Source organism: Oenanthe melanoleuca, chromosome 13, assembly GCF_029582105.1.
Source record: "Oenanthe melanoleuca isolate GR-GAL-2019-014 chromosome 13, OMel1.0, whole genome shotgun sequence".
NCBI classification, from domain to species: domain Eukaryota; kingdom Metazoa; phylum Chordata; class Aves; order Passeriformes; family Muscicapidae; genus Oenanthe; species Oenanthe melanoleuca.
The window spans coordinates 13,903,562-13,916,064 of NC_079347.1; the positions used below are offsets into that span (position 1 = coordinate 13,903,562).

At 51.0% G+C, this 12,503-nt stretch overlaps 1 protein-coding gene across 2 annotated transcripts in view; it reads left to right on the forward strand.

The window, feature by feature from the left end:
* Nucleotides 1-309: 309 nt before the first annotated feature.
* NRG2 (neuregulin 2) overlaps nucleotides 310-12,503 on the forward strand; it is an 81,107-nt gene continuing 68,913 nt past the window's right edge. The window contains exon 1 of one of the 2 annotated variants that reach the window (XM_056502499.1): nucleotides 310-461. In XM_056502499.1, the coding sequence (XP_056358474.1) occupies nucleotides 374-461 (88 nt within the window). In that variant the 5' untranslated portion in view covers nucleotides 310-373. The remainder of the gene's footprint in view (nucleotides 462-12,503) is intronic. The other variant, XM_056502500.1, reaches the window with a different exon arrangement.

A 12,503-nucleotide genomic window follows, 5' to 3' on the forward strand; every position in this document is an offset into this window, starting at 1 on the left:
CTAAAACACTCATTTCTGTGATGCTCCAGAAGCTGCTCAGAACTTAGTTTCAGTCAGAGACAGAATCAGCAAGTGGAAAACCACCTGTGGACTTCCTGTGTCCAAGACACTCCTGGGTGAGCTTCTCCTGTCCTGTAGCCCTGCTTCCCTCACCCTCCCACTGCAACCCAGGGCATCTCTTCAGCCAACTGGGAGCAGTGAGCAAACGGTTAAAGTTTTGCTTCTCCACCCAGTGGTGGGTGTTGTCTGTGTCAGAAACAATATAAGAACAGTCGGAAGTTGCAGCTGGCAAGTAACATTTGGAGTAGCAGTCGTGGGGCATATAGATCTGGTGTGGACTGTCTTTTCCTGAGACTGTAAACACTTGTGCAGAATGTCCGAGAGCAAGAAAAAAGGGAAAGGAAAGAGCAAAAAGAACAAAGAAGGGAAAAAAGGGGAAAGAGAACCTGACCCAGGAAAAGGTACTTCCCATTTTTAACAAATTTTACTTAAAGGAAGAAGAGACAAGCCAGCAGGAAAGTACTTGTGGGTTGCATGAGGGTGCAATGAGGGTGCAAATGCCAGGGACTGTTTGCCAGGCGAGTGTGCAAATCTCTGCACCTCATTCATATTTCATGCTGTTATAGGTCTGCTTTTGTTACAGGTATGCTTTCTTCTTCATCTTCTCTCTTTTTCTCTTTCCTTTTTTTTTTTTTTTTTTTTTCTTGTTAAATACCTAAAGCCCCAAGACTTCAGGGCGATATGCTCTTTCATGAACAGCAGTACTCAGCTCCTGTCATGGTGATAGGGGAATTGAGGGGGTTTGTGCTGATTCTCTGGGGGCTCTGCTGTGTGGTGATTTGCTGTTTAGTTGGTTGTTTTATTGCTTCTTCCTGAGCTAAATATCAAAAGCCATAATTTTGGAGGATCACAGGTACTGCTCCTTGAGACAGACCAACTCTCAGAGATCAGATTTTAGTTATAGCCTCCGTTTTGGAGGTAACTGCAATGACCTGTAGTGAAAGACACGTGGGCTCTTTGCTGATTTGCTGATATTCCTGAAATCAGGCTGTTCTTCAGAATCTGACTGCTCCTGGCTGACTGAGTAAGGCAATATTTATGATATTGCCAGGATTAAACATTTTAAGGGATACAGTTCAATTCCTGAGTACATGGGTAGTGCAAGAACTGTCTTGGAAAGATACAGGAGATCTGGTGGTAATGCAGCCCAGTGTAATTCCTTTCTCTCTCATGGTATCAGGGAGGGATTATTCTGGGCTCTTCCTTATCTGTGGTTTATCTGGCAATGCATTTGGAGAGAGCAGGAACTGTGTCAGGCTTTGTGTTTTATAAGTGTTAAGGGAGGCTACAAGCCGGACCGGCTCCTGTCCTGAGCCCGTCAGTTCAGCTCCGCGCTCTCCTGGCTGCAGTTCTGCTCCTGGTCCTGCTCAGGGACACGAGTGACCACTCTTGACCTGAGCAGGTTTGTTCTGGCTTCTCACTGGCATCACTGGTGGCAGGATTTGCCCCTTCCCTTTTCCATCTCTTTCTCCTGAGCGTGGAGACCCTGCTGTGCCCCGAGCTGCTGGGGTGGCAGTGGGTGCTGATGCTGTGGCAGGCTGGTGACATCAGAACAGAGCTGATGCTGCTGTGGGATCTGGGAGGAGGCTTTTGGGAAAGCTTCAAGACAGAGAGCTTGGAATCATCAGGCAGAAGCAGCAGCTGCTTGAAGATGACAGGCTTTGCCCTGGGGGCTCAGGAAGGTGCAGGGGTTGGGGGCTGTCTGAGTCACCACCAGCATCACCCTGCCCCTGGCTCCAAAATGTGCAGAGGGCACAGGGCAGTGCCTGCATCGTGGGCATCTGCTTTGCTGCAGCAGGAGGGGCTGGTGCACTTGGAGGAACTGGCTCAGGCACACAGGGGACATGAGGCACACTGGGACTGCCCAGGGAGCAGCAACCTGCTTGGAGAAGGGCCAGGTGTGAGCTGAGGCTCAGTTCTGTAGTGCCACATCAAAGCCCTGCAGTAGTTCACTGCCCTGGAGAGAAAAATGAAAGACCCTCTACCTGTCTATACCAAACAACCAAATCTTCTGCTGAGATGCATTGTCAGGCTGTTTTATCTCATCTAAATCTCTCAACTGGCACCTTGGCTGGAGTGCAAACCCCCTTTCTTCCTCCTAATGGATCCAGAGTAGAATTGGGGATGATTGCATTGATCAGGTGGTGGAGTCACCGTCCCTGGAGGTATTCAAGAAATTACTGGATGTGGCACTCAGTGCTCTGGTCTGGTTGAAAAGGTGGTGATTGGTCAAAGGTGGGACTTGTTGATCATAGAGGTCTTTTCCAACCTAAATGATTGTATGAGTCTATGATTCTGTCACCCTGTCTGTACCTCAGAGAACTGAAAGGTTCTGTATTTGGCTTGCACAGCATCCTTTTCTTTGCATTCCATGTTACCTGGATTGTTCAGATCCTGGTCACTTATTTGCCCTGCATTGCTACAGAGGTTGCCCTCTCTTTGCTCTGTGGGTCCTTTAGAAGACACTTGGTTGTCTGTGATGTCCCTGAATCAAGCCCCATGTTGGGTTGGGCTGGTTGGGTCCAGTGGAACCTGAGAACACTTTTTCACATCATGGGTCACCTTTGCTGTGTGGTCTAAGGGACACCATAGCAATGGTTCCCCAAAAGAGCCTTTAGAGGTGAGGAGTTCCTCCTCCAGCCACTTCTGAGTGGATGCCCCAGTCCAGGCACACAGACCCTCACTCTGGGCAGCTGATCATCCTGTGGACCATTTTATCAGCTTGAGGGCTAGACCTCAGACTGCTCTCCAGCATGCCCAGGCAGACATAGAAAACCAGCCCTGACCACTGGCTGGGCACTGTCAGGGGGATTTGTATGCTCTGTTTTTCCAGCCTGTAGAATTTCCCTGCAAATGGGATGCTGATCCCCCTGAAATTAGGAGGCAGAAGAGGAATCTACAAAAACCTCATGCAGTCTCTACAGGTATCAGGACAGGAGGACTCCTTTGATTGTCTGTGCAGGGAGCAATGGCAGTGTGCAAAGCCTTCAAACTTGACACTGCATCCCTGAGCAGCCTCTGCTGAGGGCCAGATCCCCAGGACATTCTGACAGCCTTTATCCACCCTGTGCTCCTCGGTGTCTGCATGGAAGATGCCCCTCAGACACCCCTTGGGGGTCCTGTAGAGCCCCAGGACAGCTCTGGCACGGCCAAGACTCTCCTGGACTGCCAGAGGTGATGTCCCAGCCCTGCCAGCTGCTCTGGGGGAATTGGCCCAGGTAATTCTGCCACTGAACCAGAGCAGCAGCATCACCTCTGGAAAGAGGAGAGGGCTGAAACAGTAGTTTCAGGAAAGAGCATCCATGTGCCACGGGGTGTGCTAGATTTCCCCTGAGGTCTCTAAAACTCAGGGGAGGAGAGGATTTGTCTTCCCCTGTGACTTTTAACACAATTGTTTTAGCTTCTGTGAATGTGTAAAAGAGGATTGCTGATCTCATGTGAAGTGCTATCTTTGTTCTGAGGACAAGGACTGTCTTTAACCTAAACTCACATTTCCATGCCTCTAGAGATGCAGCTGTCCTAAAGTGAGTGCCTTGGCTACAGCTTTAGCCAGTGGAAGAGCCTGTGAAGGCCTCCAGAGGGAGATGGTGTCCACCTATGAAAACAAACCATCCCTCTTTTAGACGTTTGTGACAGGCATTGAAAAATAGACAGGCTGAGTCCCACCCAGCACACGTGGAAGGCACACCCTGCAGGGACTACGTGAGCTGTGGGGTGTAGGAACAGACCCACAAATTAATGGGAAATGCTCCCACAGACTTCAGTCTGGGAGAGAACTTCCTCTCTCAAGCAAAGAATGCTGCAAGAGAAGATGCATTTTATCATGTACTGTGCATGGCATGGGGCAATCAAAGGCATGACACTGAGACAAGACTGTGAGTGCAAAAGCAGCTGCCCTGGCACATCCTGAAAGATTTGGGGTAAACTTTGGGGTGAAGTTGGATAAATGGACCAAGACCAATGCCAGTGCTCACAGCAGAGATGAGCAGAGCCAGAGCTGAGGCAGGGGATTGGGATGAGAAGAAAAAAGGGCTGGAGGAAGCCTTGCCAGGGATAGGCAAGGAGAAAGCTGAAAAGGGTCTGCATTTCATCTGTACTTTCGTGAGGTCACTTGGGGAGAAAAGACCAGAGAAATGTAAAGCATTTGGTTGGTTAAATTCTCCAGCAATTCCAGGCATTTTCTCTTATTTTTATTTGGTGTTGAGGAAAACATTGCGTGTGCTTCAGCTTTTTGTTGTTTGTCAGTGCTAATAAGCTGGCAGCACAGGCACTGTGCTTTCCCTTGATCTGCCCATGGCAATTGCTAATGCTGGAAAACTACTCAGAGAGCAGGTGAAGAGTCTCTGCAGAGAGTATCTCATGTTTCAGTAGGAACTGGCTTGACCTCAGCTCCCAGATGAGTCAGGAATTGGTAGAAAGGTTGTGCAGAAGGGTATTGCAATTGAAACTCCCCCAGCTGCAGGGGAAGGTGCCCCTGGGCACGAGCCAGCAGTGGGGCTGCAGCAGAAGCAGGTGCACACTGCCAGGTCTGTGAGTGGCTGCTTTAGGGTGCTGCCACAGTTTGGGGAGGGATGTGGAAGCCCCTTGCATTGCTGAGTGCAGGCTGTGTGGTGAAGCTCGTGGCCTCAGAGATACTCAGCCAGAGCAGCACAACCACAGCAGCTCCTTCCCTGCCAGCCAAGGCACCTCTGTGTGGGCTGTGTCCACGCTGCAGGGTGAACATGCTCCTGATTTGTTCTCAGGAAAGACTCCAGTTCTAAGGAGCCCGTAGAAATATTAGCCAGAAAGGTTTGTTTACAAGAGGAATAACCCACAGCAGATATCCTACAGAAGCAGCTCTGTTTCCTATAAACACTCAGGCACACAAGGTGCCAGATGTGTGCTCCAGGATCTGTCCACATGCATGTTTCCACTGGCTCAACCCATGGCTGGTGTTCCATGTGGCTCTGAGCACACATGGGGACAGTTCCCAGGCACTGGGGAACATGCAGGGACTTGCTCAGCTTTGGGAATGCAGGGGGTCTGACTCACAAGCTCCAGTGATTCATGCTGGGGTAAAGGAAGAGGTAAATCCCAGCTCCTTTCTGGTCTTCCCTGGAGCTCTGCTGAAGGAGGGATTGAGCACAGCATGCAGCTCTGTTCCTTCACTGTCCATGGCTCATAATCTCAGGTGTTAATACCAACAGGAGTTAGGGGAGAGGGATCCAGCAGGGTTGAGGAATTTCCCATCTCTCCACTCAGGCACACTACAGGGCTAGGAGTGCCTGGCAGAAGGGCAGGATGCAGCAGAACAGTACATTAGTAAGTAATCCCACTATGGATCCAAAGGCTGGTGAGTCAGAGCCCTGGGCATTCCATTTTCAATCCCTTTTTGGAGGTGTAAGTAACCTGGGAAAGGCAGTCTCTGGAAAGAGGAGGAACATCTGGAGAGGGGCTGAGCACAGCCTGGCTGCCGACCTTGGGGGTCATGTGCTCAGCTCATTCTCCTGCCTCATTAATGTGATGGGCTCCAGCTGCAACCTGGCTGGAGGAAAGCTGTGCTGCCATGCCTGGCTCTGACATCCTTCCTGCTGCCTCTGGGCTGCCACAGTCCTGCTCTGAGTGCTGCCCTCAGCCCTAGGCTCAGCGCAGTGCTGAGCTCTAATGGAGCTGCAGCTGAAAACTGCTCGGGGAAGGGATGAGGTATGGCAGGTTGTGCTGTGGCACAACTGAGGCAGTGAAATGAGGGGAGAGGAGCCTCCTGTTCCTCTGACCCCTTCTCCTTTCCCCTCAGATGCCAATGAGTGATTCAGGTGCAGGAGGGGGGATGTTCAGCACGGGGCTGTATGACCCTGACTCTGTGACAGCTCTTGGAATATGCAACGAGTGGAGCTTTGGGTAACACCCCTCCTGCTTGGGTCCCCGTGCTTCCTTCTGGCAGCAAAGCTCCACAAAAAGCATGTTATCTCTTGAAGAGAGCTTGAAGGAATCAAGTTCAAGAGGAGCTTGAGAGATGTAACTCATGCCTAGGATCCTAAATCCTGTTTCCTTTGGTTCAGAAGTCACAAGGCTCTGAAATCCCAGCGAGGGCTGGATGTCTGTGCTAGCAGCAGTGCTCAGAGCAGGGGCTGTGAGATAACCTGGAGCTTTCCTTTGGGAGAGCTGCTCCTGTGGCACTGAGGATGAGGCTGTGGAAAGCTGGCTGGGAGCTTCCAGCAGTCCAGGCTCACAGACTCCCTCGGTGCTGTGTGGAGTCCTCGCCCTGGCTCCTGTCAGCCTGTGCTGGGCTGGGGCTGCTCAGGGACCTGCTGGCAGGGAGGCACTTTGGGAGGGCACTTTGGGAGGGCGAAGGGCTCTCCAGCAGGGCTGGAGCTCGGACATGCATCACCTGCTGTGCTGACCTCCTGTCTGGGGCAGCACAGCACAATCACATGGCTGGGGAAGGGCACTCTGCCCAAGGGGAAGCTCTCACTGCACCCACAGGGGACTGACTGGGGCAGAGCTGCCACTTCCCTCCACATCCCAGTGTCCAGGGCAGGGAGAGACCTGTGGGACCAGGCTGAGTCTTGGCCCTGCTGCTGTGCCCAGAAAAATTGGTGTTTGAACCAATGTGACCTTGGGATGGTCTCCCCTCCAACCAGGGCAGCTCTCCCTTGTCACATTTTTGAGATGTTTCAAATTGTAACAACAAATACAAGAGATAATGGTAAAAATTAAACATTTTAGGTAATTAATAACTCTGGTAATTAGGCTGGACAGACTCAGTCATCAGTTCTTACAATGGATTTTAGTTCAGGCATGTCTGGAAGGCAAGAGCTCCTCCTTTGCAGAGGAGATCAATGAGCCACACAATGGTGCAGCATGGTGTGATCAAACTTCTGAGGAGGCTGGTGGTCCTGGAGCTCCTCCACAATGTGCTCCATCCCTACTATCCCCTTAGACTTTTGACTACAAATAGAAGTCAGAGCCCAGTTTTTCTTGCTGAATTTTCATCCATGGTGAGGATGAGGAAGGGAAGGGAACCATATTTACTCTCCAAGTCTGATATTTGGTGGCTGTCAGATCAGAAAAAGAAAGACAGCTACAAACGTGTGAGATGGACAGAAAAAGTGTTGTTTAGGCAAGCAGTGAAACCTTAATTTACCTTAAGACTACACTAAAGTCAGGTGCTTTAGTGTTTAGTTGGTTTATTTTTAAAAATAGACACCTCCAAAATTTGAACCAGATTTCCTACATCATTGACCAATGTTTGGAAGCCCTTCAGAGAAACCTCTTTTTGGTGTCAGGATTTGCACATTTGCTTAATTTGAGGGTAAAATCAGGTTGAAATCCATCCAGCAGGTTCTCAGCAGATGTTTCTCTGACCTGTCTCCTCTGGCTTTGTTGGTGGATGTGTGATATGTAGCAGCTGAACATCCAACCCTCTGGCTTTCAGCAGTTTTTGATTTGAAGGCTGGCACTTTATTCCCCTCCAAAACTCTCTGTGTGTGTGCATATGTTTGTGCTCACATGAGTTTTTTTCTTCCACTTTGAAGTCCATAGGGCTTTGCAAGAATTCCCTGGTTTCTGATGTGCTCCAGCCCTCTGGGGGTGTGGAGATGTAATTTTGGCTAGCACACTACTCTGGCAGAGCCTGTACTGACCTCATGCTCCTTCTGTGTCTCTTGTATATCTCTTTCTTCAGTCAAACCACTGACAAAACTCCCATGCTCAGCATCTCCATCTCTGGTTCAAAGCACACCAAAAGATCTCCTTGTGTCCCAGCTCTTTCCCACCTCTTGGCTCCTGGAGAGAAATCTCCTTGTTCTGGGGGCAGGCTGGTCTTACTCCAGCAGTGCAGATGTGGTTTTTGTGGAGGGCACCTGGTGTTGGCCATTCCTGGTGTGAGAAGGCAGCTCAGCCAAGGAACTGAGTGCCAGCAGGAGCTGGGTGTGGGTGCTCCTGGGGGACAATGGGCCAGGAACTGAGGCAAAGGTGCTCCCTGAACCTGGCCATGGCTGCTCAGGTGCCTGTCTCCTGTGCCCAGTTCCCAGCTCAGGGGAGTGGGGCAGGGCTGGCAGAGAGGAATGTGGAGTTTGGGCTGGCTGGAGGGAAGGAGGGTCTTTCAGCTGCCAGCACAGCCTTTGTGCACACAGGGTAACCCTGCAAACCTGCTGCTCTCTGCAGGAGACAAACCTCAGCAGTTTTTGCAGAGCAAAATCCCCACCTGCCTGATTTCCACTGCAGAGCTTGGAGGCAAGAGGAATACTGGTGGGGAAGGCTTGGGGGGCAGCCCAATGCCCACAGCTGGGGGCACATTGCTCCATTTGGGGTAAACAGCTGGCAGGGCAAGGCAGGGCTCCCCCAGCCTGCCCTGCTCTGTGATGCCATCACGGTGGGCACAGCAGCACCAGCTCCACATCACAGCAGGTCCCTGCACTGCTGCCACCAGCAGAACGAGCTGCAGGTCTTGTGCCATGAATGTGATGCCTGAAAAGGGCTGAGTGTTAAAATGTTCATGTCCAGAGCCTTGCTCACAGGTCCCTTGCTCACAGGATCCAGGGGTGGAGGTGCTGGAGCAGGGCAGAATGTTTTTCAAAGGCCTGGAGTCTCCCTGACCACTGCCCCAGGCACAGTTCATTTCCCTTGCAGAGATCTTTCGTGTTTCATCTGCTCATTCAGGCATTTGCCTGAAGGGCAAGGACAAAGAATGCAATGAACTTCTTGGCATGGAAGTATATTTTGCTTCACATTTGTCAATAAATGAGATTAGGTTTCTGTATTTGTGCTGAGAGGCTGCGTGAGAGGCACGTTTAATGAATGCTAAAATAAACTCTCTGGATAGCTGTGGGGTAACAAACACAGCTAAAACTTGCATCTCAGGAGAGATCCTGACATTGCAGAGATGCCAGTTATATGACCAAGCAAAAACGAGTCAGCCCAAACCTAAAACTGCCCTGGATCTTTCATGGAATGATGACTCGGTACCAAAAGCAGCGTGTGTGTGATAATGATCCTGCTGCTTCTCTGCTTGAAACAACATTTCCAACTCAGCCCTGGGTTACTCCCCCAGTTCTTCCAGATATGAATACTCTTTCTCCAGAACCTGAACCTTTTATCCTAAAAAGATAATCTCAGGAAGATGGGAGGCAGCACGAGTTGCCTGTTCCTGGGTGTCCTTCCCAGTGCCCACCCTGGTGAGTCCTGACTCCCCCCATGCTGTCCAGCAGGGCCAGTGGGACCCTGCAGGAATAAGGGAACCTCTCTGCTGTCAGAAGCAGACACACGTGGATCAAGGCAGAGTCCTGGCTATCAAGGTTTAAAATCCATGAAGAAACATGGATGGATTTCAGGAGGGTCACCTTGAATCACAGAATCTTAGAATCACAGACTGGTTTGGGTTGGAAGTGTTTGGGTTGGAAGGGATATTAAAACTCATCTCATTCCACCCCTGCCATGAGCAGGGACACCTTCCACTATCCCAGGTTGCTCCAAGCCTTGTCCAACCTGGCCTTGGACACTTCCAGGGATGGAGCAGCCACAGCTTCTCTGGGGAACCTATGCCATGGCCTCCCCACCCTCACAGAGATGGTTTTCTTCTTTCCTAACACCCAATCTAAACCTACTTTCTTTCAGCTTAAATCCATTTTCCCTTGTCCTATCAAATATCTTGGCGAATATGGCAGCAGCTGGGGGAGAAAATGCTAAAATTCTGTAGGAACGGTTGCAGATGATGGTGAAATGAGCAGTGGGATTTCCTGTGGGAACTGGGGGAGGAGGGCAGTGCCACCCCCCCATGCTGTGGTGACACTCAGGCAGTGCTGCAGCAGCCAGATCCTCACCAGTCACTGACTCAGCTCTCCTCATTCATGGCTCTGCACTTCCAGGCTCGAGGGTGAAAAGGTTTGTTGGTAGCCAAAGAAAAGCTGTCAAGTGAAAAATGCTGTGGGCAGAGGATCCTGGCTCTGTGTTGTGGGAATGAGGGAAGGGGCAGTGCTACAGGAAGGGGTTTTGGTTGGGTACCAGCACTGGCACAGCAGCAGTAAAGGCACAGCCCAGAGCCCTTCTGGCTCTTCAGGGCTCCTCTCTCACTCATTTCCTGAGGAGGGTGCTGCCCTGCTGGTGATGGTAGGTGCTGCAGACCCTGCCCATGCCAAGTGACCTTGGTTTCCACACACCTCCCAAGCTTTAATTCTTTTCAAGAATACTTCTAGCAGTTCTCCTGGCACGCTCCCAGACTGCCCTCCTGAATCTGCAGACGAGCAGTTGTGATGCTGTTCTTGTTGCTTGGGACTTTCCTAAGCTGCAATTCAGGCAATTATTCCTTTTGGTGGTCAATTTGTCCATCCTACCTGAAGCTGCTGGGCAGAAAAGAAAGCAGGAGTGGCAGAAATTGTAGTGCAATGAAAATATGTTGATAAAAGCTTTCAAAACCCCCTCTTGTCCACGTAGCATATATTTGGTTGGTTTTTTGGATTATTAGGACTTCTGGAGAGGTTTCCTTGTCTATCCTATATTTAGAAAATGTGGGCAGGCCATGCAATTTTAAGAAGCAGCCTTGTGTTGGCAGGGCCATTGCTCATTTTGTGTGTTGTAATATTTTTGTGTTGGTAATGTTTTGAGGGAGATTCTGTGAGTCACAGCTCTGGTTTTCTTGTGGGGTTAGGTAGGTGTCTTGTTCATTTTGGGGGCTTAGAAGGGAAGAAAGGAGCAGTTGTGATCTGAAGCACTGCCAGCAGTTCTGGTTTTATTGCCAGAGCTGTGATAATCTGGTATTTCCCGTAAAGCCCCAGGTGCTGTACTTGCTCTGTTTTCTGGGACTCTCCAATCTCTCTTACCCTTTTTCACCACAGGGAAGAGACAAACAGCATGTCCTGTCTGGGCCCTAAACATTCACAGCATCGAATGTAATGGCAAACCCCAAACACATCTCTAGGTGGAAATCTCCTGCTTAGTTCAATATCACCATTTTCAAGAGGGAGAAGAAGGGCAGTTCATGATTTCCAAATGGGCAGAGCTCTGTGTGTGGTGTCTGTCTGTTCCCTCCTCTCCTCCTTTTCCCTTTATTTTCTTCCTGGTCTTTTTTGCAGGTCAGAAGGGACACTGGGTGTCTCCTCTGGTGATGGAGAGCCCATTTCTCTGGCCTGTGCCATCTCCTCTGCCCCATGCAGGCTCAGCAGCTGCCTCTGCCATGCCCTGCCTCAGAAGGGTTTGGGTGCTTCCCCCAGCAGCAGCGTTTTTCTGCACTGGAGCCTCAGGGCTTGTCTGCACAGGGAGCCTCTTGCAAAACTTGCTTGGCCTAGGGTGTGAATTTAAAGGGAAAGAACTGTTCTGCACCAGAGTCCTGCCTTAAACCCTCTTATCCTGCAGAAAACTCTGCTGTTTTTAACTGGCTGGGCTTGGTGGGATGGCTGCAGCCAGCCTGGGGCTCTTGTGGCAGCTCTGCTCTGAGCTGGCCTTGGGTTAGCACTGCACAGGAGGTGAGGGCTTGGCAGAGGAGGCGGTTCTGTGTACCCAGAACAGGGCAGCACTTCACAGCAGAGCCTGCCCCAGGGCTCCTGGTACCCTCTGGAGAAGCCAGGCTGAACAGACTGAGCTGACAGTCCCCCTTCCTCAGCATGGGATGGATTAATTGCTCAAGTCCAAACCTGTTGGAGCAGCCTGGGGCTCAGCTCAATGAGCTGTCCTGAAGGAGCAGCCCTGCAGAGCTGGCTGGGTGCTGCAGGTGCCTCTGGGAGGGTGTTTTGCTTGGTCCTCACTGAGCTGTTGTACTGGTACCCAGCTGTCATCTGTGCCCCACTCATGCCAGAGCAGGAAGCTTCCTGAAGCTTTCTTCTCAAATCCAACCCTCCAGCACTCAGTCCCACCATGCCACACCTGAGATGCCCCTGGGAAATGATGTTTTGGGGAGCTGGAGGTGATCTGTGTGAGATGTCCCTGGGAAATGTTGTTTTGGGGAGCTGGAGGGGATCTGTGTGAGATGCCCTGGGAAATGATTCTTTAGGGAGCTGGAGGTGATCTGTGTGAGATGCCCTGGGAAATGATGTTTTGGGGAGCTGGAGGGGATCTGTGGGTGGATTGTGCCTGCTGAGCTAAGGTCTCACATCCCAACTCCTGGCTGTGAATTAAAGTCCTTTGCCGTCGGGAGAGCAGGAAAGAACCCTGAAACACCTTGCACCCCACAGGACGGAAACCTGAGGTCCCTGAAAGGAGAAGGGACACCGTGACAGTACAAATGCAGCATTCCCTGTGTCTCTCTGAGGCCAAAGTGGGGAGCCCAGACATCCCTGGCTGCTCCTGGCCCGTTTCATTCACATCCCCTGGAAGCTGTTGTCACTGCAGTCACTGAAGGCAAGAGCATAGCAGGGCTGGCAGAAAGGCAGGCATTTACATGAGGCACAGGCACGCTGTCATCTGGATAAACTCGGGAAAAATGCACGCAGGGGTTTTGTGCCTCTGGGCATCAGGGCAGGGAACCAACCCTG